At 41.5% G+C, this 19,893-nt stretch overlaps 1 protein-coding gene across 1 annotated transcript in view; it reads right to left on the bottom strand.

The window, feature by feature from the left end:
- Positions 1-19,032, bottom strand: part of kcnk9 (potassium channel, subfamily K, member 9) — a 54,396-nt gene extending 35,364 nt beyond the window's left edge. Inside the window, exon 1 of the mRNA XM_004564373.3 lies at positions 17,553-19,032. Coding sequence (XP_004564430.1) covers positions 17,553-18,138 — 586 coding nt within the window. The 5' untranslated portion in view covers positions 18,139-19,032. The remainder of the gene's footprint in view (positions 1-17,552) is intronic.
- Positions 19,033-19,893: the final 861 nt, after the last annotated feature.

Genomic DNA, 19,893 nt, shown 5'->3' with positions numbered 1-19,893 from the left:
GTTAGGGCTGGACCAGGTGACCCTGAATCCTCCCTTAGTTATGCTGCAATAGATGTAGGCTGCCGGGGATTCCCATGATGCATTGAGCTTTTCCTTTCCAGTCACCTTTCTCACTCACTATGTATTAATAGACCTCTCTGCATTGAATCATATCTGTTATTAACCTCTGTCTTTCTTCCACAGCAAATCTGTTATCCTGTCTTTCTTCTCTCGCCCCAACTAGTCGCAGCAGATAGCCCCGCCCCTCCCTGAGCCTGGTTCTGCTGGAGGTTTCTTCCTGTTAAAAGGGAGTTTTTCCTTCCCACTGTCGCCAAAGTGCTTGCTTATAGGGGGTAATATGATTGTTGGGTTTTTCTCTGTATCTATGAAGCGCCTTGAGGCGACTTTTGTTGTGATTTGGCGCTATATAAATAAAACTGAATTGAATTGAATTGAATAGATGGGCTGGACTGGGTACTTCAGAAACAATCTACTGGGATTTTCCCACAGAACCATCTCTAGGGTTTACAGAGAATGGTCTGAAAAAGAGAAAATATCCACTGAGCAGGGTGAAAATGTCTTGCTGATGCCAGACTGCTCTGAGCTGATAAGAAAGCAACAGGAACTGAAATTACCACTCATTACATCGAAGACAGAGTATTTCTAAATGCACGTGTTAAACCTTAAAGCATTTGGCCAACAGCAGCAGAAGACCACATCCGGTGCCACTCCTCTCAGCTACAGGAAATTTACACCACAGTTCACATGGCCCCATCAAAAATTGGACAATAGAAGATTGGAAAATCTTTGCTCGTTCTGATGAGTCTCGATTCTTACTGTGACATTCAGTCGGTAAGGTCAGAATTTGGCTTAAATAATATGGAAGCATGGTGCTGGTGTAATGCCATGGCAGACCTTTTCCTGGCACGCTTTGACCCCTTAGTAGAAACTGAGCATTGTTCATGTTCATCCATTTATACCGACAGTGTAGACATCGTCTGACGGCTGATTCCAGCTGGATAACACAGCGTATCGCAAATCTTGAATCACCTCAAACTGGTTTCTTGAACAGGACAATGAGTTACATGAGTTTATATTTGTATGTAGGTCAGAATATGCACACATTTCTTCTGATCTAGGGAAAGCAGGCTTAAAGCGAGAGCGAAAGGAGCTAAGATGGCTTGTTTCAGACGGAGGATGACCTGAGGGGGCTGCACCAAGGCCCGGTAAAAGGTAAACAACAAAAAAACTGTGACTCATACAAAGTATGAAAAATTGGAGCAGGGATGAACATGAGTCCAGATTGCATATTGAAGTGATGTGAATTTTAAACAGAGTTCATTCAGTTCTGTTTTATAAGGACGTAGGAGACAAACACTCACAAGAAGCGTGAACTCCATTTTTCCACAAAACAACATTACATGTTTTGCCATGTTTGACATGTTTTTGGAATGATAGAAGACACCATTTTCCTTATAATGTTGCTCAAATGTACCACATTTACATAGAGGCGCTCTATCAATGAGGTGTTCATGGAAAATTTGCCTGAAATGCCAGCCGTTTCTATGGGACGCACTCACGTTTCTTCATGCGGCTGACTGGATTGTAAGGCCGACCACCTGCATGCATAATTTTTCGGCGCTCTCTAAAAGTGTGCATTGCATAATCAGTGCAGCACCGTGTTAATTCCTTTTCATTGTTAAATTAAAGTAGTATGACCTTGTTAGTCCTACAATTCAGAGCAAAATAAGTTCACATGTACCCACACTGTTTGTGGTTTATAATGCAGGCGATACTGTGAGAATTAGAGCCCACGCCACGCTGCTTTATTTGTTTTTTCCAACCTATGTAACTCTACTGTCACTGTGCTTTTACACTGTATTTGTATTTCACCCTCTGGGGGTCCCACATTTAGTATCAGAGGCACTACTCGTGTATCAAAAACACTAGCGGACCACACACTGTGCGCAAGCCACCGACGCCGATTTCATGCTGCTGTTCCGTGGCAATAACTCATACGGGAGACCACACACTCCCACTCTTTCTACAGATGGAATAAAGTGGTTGTGATAAGACCGTGTGGGAGTGTATTACAGTGCAGAGCAGCATAGTGAAGATGACTGTCAGGGTCCAGCGGGAGAGAATTAACAGCAGGTGGAGTAGCATTGGTCATCGGCGCTCTCAATGTATGTGCTGAGAAATTACATAAAATACCTGTGCAGTGTTATACGCAGGCCCTTTATAGGAATTACATGTCAGAGACTTCAGGGACATAACAATAAGATGAAAAGTAAACGTTCTTTGTGTCTGAGCTGCAAGCAGGAACACCCAGCAGTTTGGCAGCTGTATAGTATGCCATGCTGACTCACAGCCCGGGGCGGCCATAGTGGATCAAAATGCAACCAGCAGCCAAAGGATGACGTGAGCTAAATGTCAGATCTTTGTTGCACAGTCCACTTTAATCCCAGACTGCTGGGAAATACGACTTGGATTCAGGTGATGACGTTCACAGGAAGCTCTCAGTGTAACACACTTTAGGACAGAAAACGTTTTGGATAACTCCTACTGACCATCCCACAGATTTCCTGTGCACGCTCATTTGTTGCTACTGAAATGCTCATCATTTTCAAAGGGTTCGACAACACTCTGGTGATTCAGCATGAAGGAAGAATGCGACAGCAGTAACGTGCGACCTGTTGTGTTGTAGAATCACAAATCAGATAAACATATGTGACTTGCAAATTCACTTGAACACCAGTTCAAGTTGGAAAAAAAAAACACCTTGGAAGGTCGAACAGAACTTGTAACATTGTATTAAGCTATAAGTGTTGGTTACAGTGTGTAGTGCAACCTAGATTAGTTATTGATAGCAAGTCAACAAGCCAGGTAATGTGATCATTTGGGTGGAGACAACTGTTAACCTGCAGCTTAAACAGACAATAACATCTTGTTTTATTAAACCTATAGCAGCATAAAAAAACCCCAGAACACATCGTCTTTGTTCTGATGTATCCACAGAGGCCCAAGCATGTACCGGTTATTTGCTTTTTGATGCTGTTGAGTTGGGGTTCTTTGGGGATTCACGTGCTTTTGGAAAGAGCTAAAAGTAGCCATTTTTGTGCCAGTTTTCAGTTTTTGGGATTGTCTCCATGTGTCAGCTCCAGATTTTATTGACAGGGAGCACATAAATGCACAGACAAAATTCATTGTAATGTTACAGCATGCTGACAGGCCAACGACTGCAAACACAGAAGCTCTTCAGTGAGTACCAGCTTACTCTTAGATTAATTTTTAAACAAGTAGTTGCTTTGAGTTACTAAAATGTTTATCAGTTGCAGATATTTCCTGTATTGTGTCAAATCTCTGTTTTCTGGCCAGACATGCTGGGCTCCTTCAGGCCTCACTGTCACCTCACTGAGTGTTGGCTCTCTTCTACAGCAAATCTGTTATCCTGTCTTCCTTCTCTCTCCCCAACCGGTCGCAGCAGATGGCCCCGCCCCTCCCTGAGCCTGGTTCTGCTGGAGGTTTCTTCCTGTTAAAAGGGAGTTTTTCCTTCTCACTCTCACCAAAGTGCTTGCTCATAGGGGGTCATATGATTGTTGAGTTTTTCTCTGTATCTATGAAGCTCCTTGAGGCAACTTTTGTTGTGATTTGGCGCTATATAAATAAAATTGAATTGAATTGAATAAATGGGCTGGACTGGGTACTTCAGAAACAATCTACTGGGATTTTCCCACAGAAGCATCTCTAGGGTTTACAGAGAATGGTCTGAAAAAGAGAAAATTGTGGGAGAAAATCCTTACAATATAAAGTGCCTTGAGGTGACTGTTGTTGTGATTGGCACTGTATAAATAGATTAAATTGAATTGTTGGCAGACAACTATCAGATTTTTGATGTTCACTTCTGCTTACAGCCACGATGCTCATGAGTCAGAAGGCAGAAGTATTTCAAGTTTTGAAGTTGTACTGATTATCTATTGAGAGGCATTCCTCATATATTAAACAGCACGAAGCATCAATTTAAATGTCCCACAGTTTGTTCTTGTGCCAACAGATGATACAGTGTGGTCTCTCTTGAAACCTTTAACTTTGATTTGTCTTTGTAACTTGCTGTATGTGACATAACCCAGAATTAATGCTTGAAGAAATACTGACCTGTGGTTATGCATCTCCTCAAAGTCATAATATACCGCATTGATATTATTTTGTATAATTTATAAGCAAACCCCACTGCAGTTTAGTTATGTTATATAAAAAGTTAAGTAATATACAGTGGGGCAAAAAAGTATTTAGTCAGCCACCGATTGTGCAAGTTCCCCCACCTAAAATGATGACAGAGGTCAGTAATTTGCACCAGAGGTACACTTCAACTGTGAGAGACAGAATGTGAAAAAAAAATCCATGAATCCACATGGTAGGATTTGTAAAGAATTTATTCGTAAATCAGGGTGGAAAATAAGTATTTGGTCAATAACAAAAATACAACTCAATACTTTGTAACATAACCTTTGTTGGCAATAACAGAGGTCAAACGTTTACTATAGGTCTTTACCAGGTTTGCACACACAGTAGCTGGTATTTTGGCCCATTCCTCCATGCAGATCTTCTCGAGAGCAGTGATGTTTTGGGGCTGTCGCCGAGCAACACGGACTTTCAACTCCCGCCACAGATTTTCTATGGGGTTGAGGTCTGGAGACTGGCTAGGCCACTCAAGGACTTTCAAATGCTTCTTACGGAGCCACTCCTTTGTTGCCCGGGCGGTGTGTTTTGGATCATTGTCATGTTGGAAGACCCAGCCTCGTTTCATCTTCAAAGTTCTCACTGATGGAAGGAGGTTTTGACTCAAAATCTCACGATACATGGCCCCATTCATTCTGTCCTTAACACGGATCAGTCGTCCTGTCCCCTTGGCAGAAAAACAGCCCCATAGCATGATGTTTCCACCCCCATGCTTCACAGTAGGTATGGTGTTCTTGGGATGCAACTCAGTATTCTTCTTCCTCCAAACACGACGAGTTGAGTCTACACCAAAAAGTTCTACTTTGGTTTCATCTGACCACATGACATTCTCCCAATCCTCTGCCGTATCATCCATGTGCTCTCTGGCAAACTTCAGACGGGCCTGGACATGCACTGGCTTCAGCAGCGGAACACGTCTGGCACTGCGGGATTTGATTCCCTGCCGTTGTAGTGTGTTACTGATGGTGACCTTTGTTACTTTGGTCCCAGCTCTCTGCAGGTCATTCACCAGGTCCCCCCGTGTGGTTCTGGGATCTTTGCTCACCGTTCTCATGATCATTTTGACCCCACGGGATGAGATCTTGTGTGGAGCCCCAGATCGAGGGAGATTATCAGTGGTCTTGTATGTCTTCCATTTTCTGATGATTGCTCCCACAGTTGATTTTTTCACACCAAGCTGCTTGCCTATTGTAGATTCACTCTTCCCAGTCTGGTGCAGGTCTACAATACTTTTCCTGGTGTCCTTCGAAAGCTCCTTGGTCTTGGCCATGGCGGAGTTTGGAGTCTGACTGTTTGAGGCTGTGGACAGGTGTCTTTTATACAGATGATGAGTTCAAACAGGTGCCATTCATACAGGTAACGAGTGGGGGACAGAAAAGCTTCTTACAGAAGACGTTACAGGTCTGTGAGAGCCAGAGATTTTCCTTGTTTGAGGTGACCAAATACTTATTTTCCACCCTGATTTACGAATAAATTCTTTACAAATCCTACCATGTGAATTCATGGATTTTTTTTTCACATTCTGTCTCTCACAGTTGAAGTGTACCTCTGGTGCAAATTACTGACCTCTGTCATCATTTTAAGTGGGGGAACTTGCACAATCGGTGGCTGACTAAATACTTTTTTGCCTCACTGTATGTATTGAAGTTGGCATTCGATCCTGGAGTCTTATGTGAGGATGGTAAAAGGTCCTGCGCATATTTATTAATCCCGGTGTAACAAGAGCAAACACGTGGGATTTTTTGGTTTGTTTGATTGTTTTTGGTCATTTTTGACAAACAACTGGAATTTCATATTAACCCCACACATATGAGAAGAAAGTAAAAGCCGTGTTTGTTAAACTTTATATACCAGCTACATTTTCCCATTTTCATTCAGCATGGCTCCTCTTGTAAGCTGCCTAAGAAGGACGCCACCTGGACTCAGTGCCCCTCTGCAACAAAGAGGCACTACGGTTCATCAAGCAACAGCTCACCGAACCACACTCGAGTCTGAGTTAGGCGCTCTGCGCTCTGTTTCGTCAGTGCTGGAGTGGAACAACCAGTCATCGCAACACCGAGAGACTCTGGCTGTGAGAGCAGGGCTCCCTCCCTGGGGGATGTGAACACACACACACACACACATATATATATCTAGGTTTCTCTCTTCACACAATGAGAACATGCTTATAAAATGCTGTCCACATGCACTGACAGTGTTGTGATGGATGAAATCAGTGGTTTAATGGGGAGAAAGAACAGCACAGGGCACTGAAGCTTGAAATAGAATCTGTTCTGTTTGTTTTTCTCAGACTACCTACGTTTCATAGCTTCTTCTGCTGCTGCTGTAGCTAGATGTTGCTTACCTCAGCCGCAAGCTTATTGCTCTTGTGAGGTAGATATCTCTTTGGAAGAACTAAAAGCACAAAGTCAGCAATTACAACAGCATCTTGCATAGTTTTTTAAATAAGACTACAATACTGTAGCATCAGGAGTAAATTATGTGATTTATCTTAGGTTTTTGTTTTTTTTCCATCCATCCACAATCAGGATACCAGTTTGCACTGGTACCATGCATTAGTAAACTTCAGGAACATCTGGTTTTTAATCAATTTCACCTGCTCTGGATATGAGGGAAAGGGACAACAGATGCACTGCTATATTACAGATGCACTGCAATATAGCCCCCCCCCCCAAAAGGGAATGGTTTTGCAGGTGTGACCACAGATCTTTAGTTTCTCTCCTTAGATCTCTGAGTCTTTGTCACTGCTGGAAACAATGTGTTAGGTAAGTCCAAAATATGAATCTCAAATTCTTGACTCACAATTGGGAGACACGTAGATTAAACCACCTCTATCCAGACTCTAAATGTAGCTTTTTGTTACGTTTGTTAACCTGGAAACACACCACCTTCTTATTAGCTCTGCTCACCTTAGCAAAACAGCCTTACCGTCCATGAAATTTCATCATACAATTGTGGAAATGAATCCAATTGGACCAGAAAGACCCCTACACAGGCATGCACCAAGTCATGCTTGACAAAAGCACAGATAGCTTCACTTTTATCTTTAGTGCATCATTGAGGTTATTTTGATAGACATTAGAAAATCTCTCTTCAGCGACTGAGAAAATTCTGCTGTTATCACAGGCTGAGAAGCACTTCTTACAAATAAGCAGACTGGGCATGTTACACTCCTTTATATCTTTTTATTTATCTGTTTATTTATTTTTAGGATGAAGTCACAGGGCCAAACTGGGCTGCACAGAGGGACCTCATGCAAACAGTTTACCCTCTGAGCATTGAAAACAGACCAACCGGCTCCGGAGTGAGTGACTCCCACAGTGAGCATCAGCACCACAGAAACACATTCCCATCGATCTGCGTGGAGACCTCCATCAAGCTCCCGGTAGGACACTCTAGCAAAGTGAAAATAATCTACTTGCTACAAAGTGCAGCTAGGGTAAGCGGCTCAAGTTATTTTTCAGTGAGAAGTCAGACACTATATTAACAACTTTCTTGTTTTCAGAGGAGCGGCAAGTATAAATTCTGCCAACATAATGAGGAATTACAGCTATCAGCTGCCAAACAGACTGGCTGTAATTCACAGCATCGTTTTGATCATGCATACTGGGGATGAAAAAAAGTATCAAGTGAGAAAACCTCAGAGGACAGAACTTGCTGGATGTACCCAGGTAACGTAACGCTGTAGCCAAGGGGATAACAACAGAAGAATCATGTAGCAAAAGCCTTGCTCGTTCTTTAGATCAGTGTTTTTCAATTAAAATACTATAAAAAAAAAAACATCAAAGAAAAAAATCTGTACATTGTTACTTCACATTCCAGATGCAAATGCTACATTATTTCTTACAAATATGAGAGGATCGTCTCATTGAACTCAGCATCGTACATTTAAATATTCTGTGCCCGTGTTATGACATTGGTGACATGGGAAACGCTGATAGTCATTTTAAACATTTTACAGGTGATGAAGTAACACATAGCATTTGTTTGTGTGTGTGTGGTTGGAGGGGGGTGTAAATAAGTATTGAACATGTCACCAATTTTCTAAGTAAATATATTTATAAAGGTGCTATTGACATGAAATTCTCACCAGATGTCTGTAACAACCCATCAGATCCACACATGCACCTGAGCCCAAAGACTTAAGCCAGGTATAAAGACATAAAGGAGTCCAACCTGGAACCAGCAAGGTGTACCTAATAAACATGATGTGAGTTTATGAACATCTCCATTATCTAGTTTTTTTTATTGTTTGCAACTTTTTTTGTTGCAGCAAGTCCAATGTTTATCAAGTTTATCACCTCAGTTTAATCCGGTCTTTAAGCGATGACGTATGAATCCTGCTTCCGGGTCCAAACTACTCTGCGTTTATCAAGGCTGTTGTGTTTCTAACATGTTTTAATGCTTTGTATCTTGTTCTGTTTAATCTTAACAAGCCCCTAAAAAACGCAGTGATCACTGTCGGCCTCTCTCGGTTTTTATTACCATTGTTTATTTTAAAGCTCATTTTTAGGACCTGACAATGTAACTACGGCCCAGCCCATGCAGCAGTATATTAAAGTTAGGTTGAAACCAAGCACACCATTGTTTTTCTTGTGACATTACCAATATGTTTGATGTGTCACATGGCCCTCTTCCTATTGAAAAAACAAAAGTTGTATCCCAGATGGCCGACTTCTAAATGGCCACCGTGGTCACCACCCATCTTGAGGAGTTTGCCCCCTCACATATACTAATGTGCCACAAACAGGACTTTAATATCACCAACCATTCCCATGTTATTACGGTGTATCCATATAAATGGCCCACCCTGTATATCAGAGTCTGAGGTGTGTGTTCTCAAACAAAATTACAGGGGAAAAAGTAGACCCGATTGCAGGCAGTAATCATTTGTCTGTGCAATATTTTGTGCCAGTCGTTGACACATTTTAGTTAAAATTCTTAAGATGAAACCAACTCCGAGCTGAACCTCGTGGTTCAGGAAAAAGGTCTAAAAAATATCCACTAACACACGTCACAATGATTACTTATAGGACTGGGAAGATTTAGTACATTTTTACAGAATAGAAATGTGGTTATTTTTATTCCATTGCTTCTTAAATGATCTGAGAAGTGAGCTTTAGGTTAAAAAATGAATTAGTCAGTTGTTTGGATTGATGACAACTAAAGTCTTGCCAAATCAGTAAAAAAAAACAACACTATGGCATTTTTAATTTAAGCCTTTATTCATATCCTTAATTGTACCATAATGTGCTATTAATCATTATAAATGTGCTGCTCAGTGTCTTGTATTATTAATGAGCAAATCACCTGGATTTAAAATACACTGTATACTCCATCATGCACTGCTTGAGAGAGGAAATCATCTAATCCGGTGTCCTTGATTTATGTGTCTATGCAAAGTAATGTGAAAGTCGTGGTTTTCCAGCTCATAACGGCATCAAGAAAATTCATATAAGACTCTGTGTTTATTTTACCTGCACAGCATGAGGTGCAGTAACTGCTGCACCACTGCCAGCCAAGAAAAGCAAAGTTGAACAGTGATGTAAAATATACATTGTATGTCCAGCTCTCCTATCAGTCCTTGAGGTGCATACAGATTGTCCATGTTGGACAACTGAATCTGTATTTAGCTCTTACTGGACTGACCCTCCAGCCCATCTCACACACACACAAACACACAACAATCACTGTCTGCATGCTTCACTTTGCCAGGACTCTACCTAACAATTCCTGTCAAGATTACAGTGTTTATTATCAAACCAGAGGATGACGAGCAAAACGCTGTTTTTAGCAGCTTGTAGCCCGACTGCAGTATCACACCAATCAGAGGACATGCATTCTATGTAAATGGATCCTAACACATCTGCATATTGCATGTCAATCACATGTAATATGCCTTTCTCGCCCAAGCATATACCATCTATATAAGTCATACACACCATGACCAATAACACCTCAGCTTATTCAGTAAAAACAGTATGACTTATATTGACAATCAGTTAATATTTACACACTACTTTTCTACCATTAGATCATTTATAGATATTATAAAAACCTTACAGTCCATAAAGACTTGTTTTAAACAGGTGGCCTCATAAAGTACTCTCTCTGAGTGGACTGCTACATAAACCGGCCTCAGTAAGTGAGCACAGGTTCACAAAGCCTGCAAGAAGACGTGTGCTGGAAGTGCCAGTTGCTTTGCAGTGTAATGGAAACTGTGACTGGCACAATAGCTCCAACAGAGATGCAGCATCTGACTCATCTTCACAAAGAGCTTTCATTAGAAAGGACGGGTGATGAATTTATCTACGAGGACACCACTCACTTATGGAGCACTACAAAATAAAAGCATTTCACTTTACTTTTCTGAAAATAGGCTTTCACAGTTTCACTATTGAATCATGTTAAGTTATTCACCTTAGGTTTCCTCTAGCCTTGTATCTCTGTGGACAATAACGATAATAACGTGTTACTACAGAGTACTTCTCAGCTGCAACGGTCAACATTTGTAAGTTACTGGTGCTACACAAAACTGTATTTAAGGTGAAAAGGGTTAGCACTGGGGAAAAACCCACAAACCTGTAAACACTGACTTCCTGCTCGACACTAGACAGCAGTGTTTGAGCGCAGCTAGTCCATGAAGCCGCTGGAGGTTTTTTCATAGCTAAACTTGTCTGTAGCGCAGGGTACTACTATACTGTGTAGCCCTGGCAGGCCTAAACACCTAGAGCACAACATAGAGCTTTTACAGAAGCTGTGTGTTATGCTAACTAATAAAGGTTATGAGTCTACTCTTCCTGTTAGCCATTTTATACAAATAAAAGCAGTTAAATAATCTAAAGAAGGAATAAAAATCTATCCCAGATGAGCCACCACATTAATTATTACTGTTTCATCTGTTTAGTTTTTATACATGCATTTAGGTTTGCTAATTATAGATTTAAGCTAAAGCATCGTTGGATGTGGAATTTTCTGCTAGCATGCTTGTTCTACTAGCTCAATTTATTTTTTTAAATCAACTTAAAGGAGGAATAGCTTTATTTGTTTATCATGCTGATCTCTGACTATAATGTAGGATAAAGCTAAAAGACTCATTGGTCTAGATGCTTGTCTTTGATTAGCTCGTGCTAATCAAATTTGATTAACTCATGCTAATCATCTGTTGTCATGCTAATTGCTAATATGTTACTCTGATTTCGTCATTATTTTCTCTTACATTTGGCTGATATTGTTTATGTAATATGAATTGTAGTTTTGATGGTTCAAACTGTAAAAGAGGAGATTGAAAAATCTTTAATTTGAGGTATAAGACCTTATTTTATATTCGATTATAAAGCATTATGTTTTTGTTTGAAATGTAATTAGGGTTTAAAGTGGTGCTCACACTGATAAACCTTTATTAGACTGGGTGTCATGGAACACTTTGATAATGTTTTGGCACATCATAACGACACAGTGAATAATTACACCATATGTGAAACATTAATATTGACAAGAATTTTGTCACAGTTTGAGTCACTGTCCAAAAATATAACTGGTGACAGTTTTCAGTCATACCCTGAACTGTTCATATCCACTGTATAGACAAATGTTGATATTTCCAGACATTTGGCAGAGATGACTTTCACCTTTTAAGCTGTCTTTAGTCTCCTGGCAACATGAGGCAGGTGTATAAGCTCACCATAGCACGCTGTTGTTGCTCTTCTCCCTCTGAGCAGAGTTTCGGCGAGAACACTTCGCGCTCGCTACATGCTGTCATCACATTTGGAGCAATTAATCATGAGAAATAAATAGAGTGAACTTGCAGGCCGGTCTGAATCAAGGGGTGCTGTGCAGAGTGCTTACAGCTTCATCCTGGCAGCCGAGATGGGCCCCTCAAGACAGCTGCTCTGACAGTCAAGTCAATTCAGTTTTATTTATAAACCTGCAAATCATGACAAAAGTCATCTCAGGGCCTTTATACATACTAAGGCTGAGACCTGCACTAATATCATCACAGCTAGGCTCCAGTTTCAGGCCTCTGGCCTTTTCTCTCATGATCAGGAGTATGATGGTAATAAAAATTAGCTTCTGATCACGACTTGCACTATAACTTTCCCTGGGCCTAAGGCACGCCCAGGTGAGGCTTCCAGATGTAGATGATAGACCAGATTTAAAAAAAAAAATCATCTGTAAGTATATTAAGTATACATCCTTAATTTAAAGTGCAGCCCTGACATTCAGGGTTTTTCATCTCCAACTCCTGTTACCACTGCTGCTGTTACAGTAAAGAATTTTCAGTAGCATTTGAACTGAACTGTATTCACACTGGTCATACATTGAAAAGAATCATTTCCAGTGTTAACTCTATTAAAAACTGTATCTATTCAGTTTTGACCCTATAACTCCAAGTATATCATATTTGATACCTGAGTTTTTAGACCTCTACAGCATCTATCCTAACAGGCTTATATGTTTTTGATACAAAAATGATACAAATTAAAACGTATACAATCAATTTCCCTCTTTTTCGTTTTATGAAAGGTTCAGTAACCTGGGAATTGGCAATTTATCTCAATTTATCTCAGGAAGTTATTTTTAATATAAAATCCAAACAAAGTGAGAAGGTTAATTGCTTTGGTTTCTTTGCAGTGGCCCTCCCACAGCTTGTTTGTTCGCTCATGTTAACCAAAACACTTTTTTTTCTAAATGATGATCAATACTGAAGTAATTCTTTTCCTTTAAAACAAGATTTTTCTTTAAAAAAAAAAAAAACTAAATTAAATTACTACATTATTTTGGGATTTATGTAGTAAATACAATATATAATTTTATATAATATTTATTCACTTCACTTTATGGGTGATTCTTTTACTTTATCACCAATGAGTATGTGATGCAGTTGGACTCATGGGGTAGGCATCGATATTAATAGAAAGATCTTTAAAGATTTATAGTGAGCCAATGATGAATGTACTTGGCTGAATGCTGGCAGGTTTTACAGTAAGATGGTAACCTGTCTTATCGATACGGTCATGTGATATTCGGTGTATAGTGTGTGTTTTATACCCCTGTTTATGTACATAACCAAGAAAAACAACGTGTAGTACCACATATCTTAATAGAGATCTTTGTACCTCACTTGTATAGTCCCTCGTGTTCACACTGAATTTAATTAGCTTCCACAAACAGCTCATAGTTGACACAGCCCAAATTGGTCCCTTATCTTTGCAGCAGTTTCATTTCACACAAAACTACTTCCACTTTTAGCGGCTGAAATAATGACTGGAAGAACAAAACGGGTTTCATTATTTCTGAGAACAGGTAGGAGTGTAAGAATTAAAGTTCCCACTGTCAGATGAATGTTATTTTTGAGCGTGCCATCCAATCATTGAGCGAACTCATCAAATCAGAGAGAGAAAAGAAAAATCAAAGCTCCACTGCCTAAAGGCACAAACGGCTGGGTCAAATACAACCCACAAGTAAGATTTAACCTACTTGGAGTGTCAGATGAAACCTTATGAAGTCTGAAGTGGCTGGAAAATCACCAAAAAAGATATCAAACTCACATCAAGACACTTTTCTGTGATTGCCTTGACTTTCCAGTTGTACAGTGTCCCCAAGGCACCAAGAAAATAAATGCCATCTGACTAAAACCTACTGTAATATCATTGAGAGTATTGAACATATCAAACTCACTGAACTTCGCTATGACCAGGTGACGGTTTCATCTAATGAAAACTGTCTTTGTCCATTTTGTCCAGTCTGTGCTTCATCGTTGTTTTTTGTTTTGTTTTTTCTCAGAGAAGAAGAAGAACTCTCTTGCTTGATGAAAAAGCAAAGTTTGGTGATCTTGCAGGCTTGTGCTCTAAGGCACAGAGTCGTTTGCTTTCAGGTCAGATGTGCATTTTAGGAGCATTCAATCATTGGGTGGATGACTAATTTCTAACATAAAAAATTTGGTGGTTTTCAGTAAATCAGATGGATTTGTGCATTTGTTTTTGGACCGTTTTTAACTCTGGATTGAGACATATTTGACACAAAAACAAACACTAACATGCCAACCCCAGAGTGGAGCTCTGTGGCACAGAGAGATCAGATATATGACCCTTAGAAATCCTGGAAACAAATTTTAATTACCTTCATTAATTTGACACAAATTTCTTTTAAAAAGGTAAATATCAGGGTACCATGCCAGTAAATACACTATATCATATTAGTTATGTTAATCATTTATATATATTATGCAGTACTGTGAAAAAAGTCTTGGTTCCACCTACATTTTTAAAAATATTTTACTATAAAAATGGGAAATTGGTGCAGTGAGTTATAGCCAACATAAATGTAGATACAGTAGATAAAACAAAAACAGCAAATGTGCAATTCTCACTTGCACTTGAAAGTCGGTCATCTTTATTCTTCAACGCTGCCTCGACTCTCTCAGTCAAGTTTTCCTGTAATTTCTTTAAGTAGCCTTCAAGAATAATTCTCCAGGCCTCTTGAATGACTTTCAAAGCTCTTCTTTGGATGTCGACTGTCTTTTGTTTTTCTTTCAAGAAAACCCACAGTGCTTGAATAATGTTGAGGTGGATCCTCTGTGGAGGTCAATCCAATCCACACTGTTCCCCTGTGTTTTACTGTCCAGGTGTGCTTTTACACCAGTAGTGCAGTTTGGGATGATTGTCATGCTTAAAGTCACTGTTGTACGTGACCTCCTGCTTACATACTGATGAGGGTTTGAATCATCAACGTCAAATTAGGATTCATCAGTCCATGTGACCTGTTGCAGCTGATTTTCTGTTTGGTTCTTATGTAATTTGGCAGACATCACCCTTTTCTCCCTGTTGCCCTTCCTGGGTTTTTGACAGCCACCAGTTCACAGTAGATGAACTGGAGGACCAGATGTATGTGTCAGGTTCTGTGTCAGCTCTTTCATTTAGTTTTTCTGCTTCTTAAGGGCGTGACTTTCAAACACTGTTCATCTGCTGTAGATAATTTTTAGGTCTGATGCTTCTTCTTTTGCCCTTCACTTCTCCAGTGCAAAAGTACTTTTGTATTCCATTTAAACTGAGTGATCTTTGGCATTTTCTATAGATTCAACAAAAGAAACAGGAGCATGTTATGTACTTTGCTAAGTTGTCTCTTGTGTTCATCTTATAATCAAAAGAAACACTTTGAAAGACCTTCAGAAAGGCTGGAGGACTTAATCTCAAGAGCACTTTCAGAAAGATTCAAGAAGGTCTGACCCCTTGAAAGTAGAACTGTAAAATATGAAAAAGCTTTTGCACAGTACTGCATGAATTTAGAATAGAATAGAATAGAATATTTACATATGTCATCTAAAGTGCAAATAAATCCAATCTGATTTAAAGAAGCGTTCCAATTCAAAAATGAGTAATATATGGCAATGTGTGAAGTACACATACAGTACTTGTTAGTGAGGTCAGTTTATTGTTGTTTTGTGGTTTATCGTGGTGAAAACAACAAAACCATCACAAGACTAACGCGAAACTAATCCTTTAAAATAAAAAAAGGTGGTGGGAGGGGGGGGGGGGGGTCTAAAAGAGGAACATTTATCTGTATCCTTCTTTTTTTAAATGTACCTTTAAATGAATAATCAAACTGAAGTCCCGCTGAATGCTCTGTTCGCCTGGTGTTTTACATTAGAGCACCGCAATTATAAGTCAATGCTGATTTTAACGACTTTTTGCAGAACGGCCTGACTGTGTCAGCTTTATGTTTGTGGTGCATTTCTAAAATGAAATGAAGCTCTTGTAATCAATAACTTTTTGGACAGTGTTCTTTTCTCGTCTCTTTCTTTTCTGCAGGCTGATACAATAATATAATTTCCATCCTGCACAAGTGGACTCAAAACAATTGTGTGTCTAATCCCATCCTCTTCCTCAGTTTAACGCGTCACACCAGGAAGTCAACTAAAGGTCAGACCTTCACATGTTGCAAAGGGGGGAAAAAGAGAAAGAAAAGTTGGGCTGTCCTCTAAACTATTGGAACTTAAGAGTATGATAACGCATAAAGAGCGCTGTCTCCCACAGAGCTGCAGTAAATGTGGCCACTTCACCCGACGTGAATATTACAATGGCTCTCGTTGTAGCCTGGAAACAAAAGTAGATCCACCTTCACTGCGCCGTGCTGGTGTCTCTTTTAGGTGTTGCCTGGCCAGCTATGAGCCTAGTGCATTAGTCCTCCTCCCCATAAGAAAATCATCTTGAATAACACCATGTCGAGTCTCTGTGACCTCTGCGTAAAAAGAAGTTCGTTTTCGAGTTTCGGACTTTTTACAATCCCAATCTGGGCTGATTAAAAGGTCGGATTTGTTCTATTTTATTATTTTGCTGAGTTCATTTCAATTAATGCAATTAATTACAAGTCGCTTCAATCTGACATTATGGTTAGTATGATTACTAAAATGCATTACTAAAATGCACTCCGACGGTGGAGCGTAAACAAAGACAAACTCTGTTTACCCCTCCTTCCCAGCTTGAAATAAACCTTTATGACGCACATGCGTCAGAGCCAGGGGCGTCAGACTGATGTGATGTATGTTGCATTTTAGGAGACTCATAAAAATAAATGCAAGGAATGGAAGGAAAGTGGGATGGTTTGTGCCCACAGGCGGGCCCTGCAGCTGTCTTTATTTGTAGCCAAGTTGGAGCAAAGTGTTCACTGTCCTTTTTTTGTTCTTGTGGAAAACCATTAAACCTAATGTAAATATAACCACAGGGACAAAACACACAGTTTCTTTTTAAAAGCAGGATCTGAGCAGGATCTCTTGGAGTGACGTCAGGTTTCAGTTGCTGAACTCTCGTCCTGCCTGCGGCTGCACTCAGAGGAACTGTCTCTTTCAGCACCAACACACCGCCCGCTGCTCTTCTTCCAGCCACAGCTTTGTCTCTCCGGCCTCTCGGGATCAGTCTCGGGGTGTCTCACAGCCTGAACTCGATCTGCTCTGTCAGACTTTCCTGGTGACGCATCGTTAAAAGTTCAAATTGTGCAGCTGCACGAAAAGAAATGATGTATGTTTCCACAGTGCACTCGAGCACATCACGCTACGTCATTCTTCCGCGTAATTTAACCTACAGGTGATGTTCAGGAGCTTAAATCTCACGAGGCTGATGACACACAAAGCACCGCGCAATTCCCTTTGGAGCAGGGAGCGAGTGCTGCAACATGTTGCTTAAAACTTTACCTACAGACGTGTACTGTAAATATGTTCCTGCTCTCCCCTAATTGTTGCTGACAGCCCGCTTTATCGCCCTAAAAATGTAACTGTCCTCGTCAAAGATCACAGTGAGCCTGTAAAGATTTATACACATGTTAGAGTTTAGGCTTACCTATGGTGGTTATCACCGTGATGGCAAAGTAAAATGACCCTGCGAATTTCCACTGCACTCCGGCTCTGTGGGGCTCAGCCTCCATGATGATGCTCTCCAGTTTGCGGTAATCATCCTCGCTGATGTTATATTTCCCCTGGAGACGCTTCTCCTCGGCTTCCAGCTGCTCTTTTTCACGCATCTCGAAGTCGGACTCCAGGGCGTCAAAGACAGCGGCCCCGACGAGCAGGTATGTAAACGTGCAAATGATCAGGGACAGGGTCCGCACGTTTTGCCGCTTCATGGCCAACAGGAACCGGCGACCGAGGGGCTCATGTCCCCTCGGATTCTCCGGGAAGACGCAGCAAGCGTGGGGATAGCCGTGTGGACAGCGCCTGGAGGCGGAGGCGCGGAAAGGTGCGCTCCGGTGAACGCCGGAGTTGGAGCCCCCCGCCTTGTTGTGATCCCGGTGGCAGAAGCCCAAATCCTGCTCCTGGTTAGTGGAGAGACACAAGAGACTGCTCGAGCGCCTGGACCAGGAGCCTTGCAGCCGAGAGACCCTGCGCAAGACCTGCCCAAACCAAGTCCTCCCGGTGCGCAGTGCCATCAACAAGCTGCTTCCAAGCTCGTCTGTTGCTCTCTGTTCTCTACGTAGGTCGGAATGAACCACAGAAATCAGCACTGACGGATCCTTTCTTTTTCTTTCCTGCTCCAGTCGAACTTTGTCTGTGAGGAGAATTAAAATGTCCTACAGCCGAGCATCTTCCCGCGGGTCTTTAAGTTTCAGCTAAACAACAACCTGTTCATCCTAACATCTCCGGGATATTTTTAGCTGCCATTCTCCACACACGGGAGAGAGAGGAAGACAGAGAAAACAATCAATTTACTGTCCGCGGAACCCTCAGATCTTCCTCGCAAGCGGCGGACATCCTCATCACAAATGTGCTGAGTCGTCCCTAAGATGGGAGGGTCACGGATAAGGAGAGTGGCGGAGAGTTTGGAGTTGTTACTCACACAATGCACATGAAAGATTCACGGCTCCGTATCTGTTGCTTCATCCGCGCCTCAGCTCAACACTTGTTGTTGTTTTAGGAATGGAAAAAAAAATCCTAATAACTATCAAAACAGTTTCCATCGGAACGAAAAGTTTCCTTCAAAGGTAAATGTGTTTAGCAGCTGGAGCTGCAGGAAAAAGACACTTTACTCGTGGAATAAACACAGCTGCTCACAGCGCACTCCGTGTCCGCAGTGGCACTCATGCTCTGTTGCGCACACCGCGCTCCAAAGCTCCTCTCCCGATCTGTATGCTCATCACTTTGATTTGGGACGAAAAAAAAAAGAAAAGAAAGAAAAACCCACATGTGTGTTTTTACTCCTCGTGTCGGGGTTTCTCAGTTCACCGTGCGTGTCACGAGCTGCTTGTATTTTGAAGGCTCCACATTTGATGTCACCACTCACTTCAGACGCTGCTCGGTGGGCGTCGCTCCTCCTTTTCTCAGCGTTTTTCTCTTTTTCCAAGTGTCACGATTCAGCTCTCAGTCTGCCCACTCTTGGACGCTTTCTCTCCGCAGGAAAATCAGCCCGGTGTGCAACAGATAGAGCCCCCTCCCACCCTCCTGTGCTCTCCATTACCAACGACCCCTTCCACAGTGACCACTCCTACTCATTATATGGACCGAGAGAGTTCACTTTAATGTTCACAATAAAGCTTTTTCTTTCCCTCCACATTCTGGCAGCAGCGGGAATCAGCTCTCCGGACCGGACTCAGCTGCGCATGTTAGCGCGCTCTCCATGGTGCTGAGGACAGACGGACGGAAAGCGCACTGCTCTGCACCATACAGACACGGGTTTTTGTACACATACTTTAAACAGGCACAGAAACACGTGACATGCAACAAGGAGGCATTCGAGTGCATTTTAAACAGAAAATCGAGACTGGGTTCCCACATGGCAGCAGCGGGAGACTGTCCCGCAGCAATTACAGTAATCTGATTAACAGCAGTGATGAGATTCAGCACAGGCAGCAAGTAAGAGGTTCTAGTTTTTTCTGAACTTCAATCCGAAACATTTACACTGCAGTTTGTCTGAGTTTGATCCACAGTGTCCACGTTTTACACATTCCACACAACAGTGGAGGGTAAACGCAGACAGACCATGCGTGCTGAATCCTGTGCGTGCATGCGGACTCAGGTTCATCAGACTTACGTGCCTAAAAGATCGGATTGCACTCACACCTCATATTGACCTCACCTCTCTCATGAAGTACCCAGAACTTCTCTTAAAAGGAAAAACTACGGGATTTCTACAAAGTCTGGCACATAAGTCGAATTAGAAGACGCCATCTGCATGATGTTCCTTGCTT

The sequence above is a fragment of the Maylandia zebra genome, linkage group LG22, assembly GCF_041146795.1.
Source record: "Maylandia zebra isolate NMK-2024a linkage group LG22, Mzebra_GT3a, whole genome shotgun sequence".
NCBI classification, from domain to species: Eukaryota; Metazoa; Chordata; class Actinopteri; order Cichliformes; family Cichlidae; genus Maylandia; species Maylandia zebra.
This window is presented reverse-complemented; position numbering and strand designations above follow the sequence as displayed.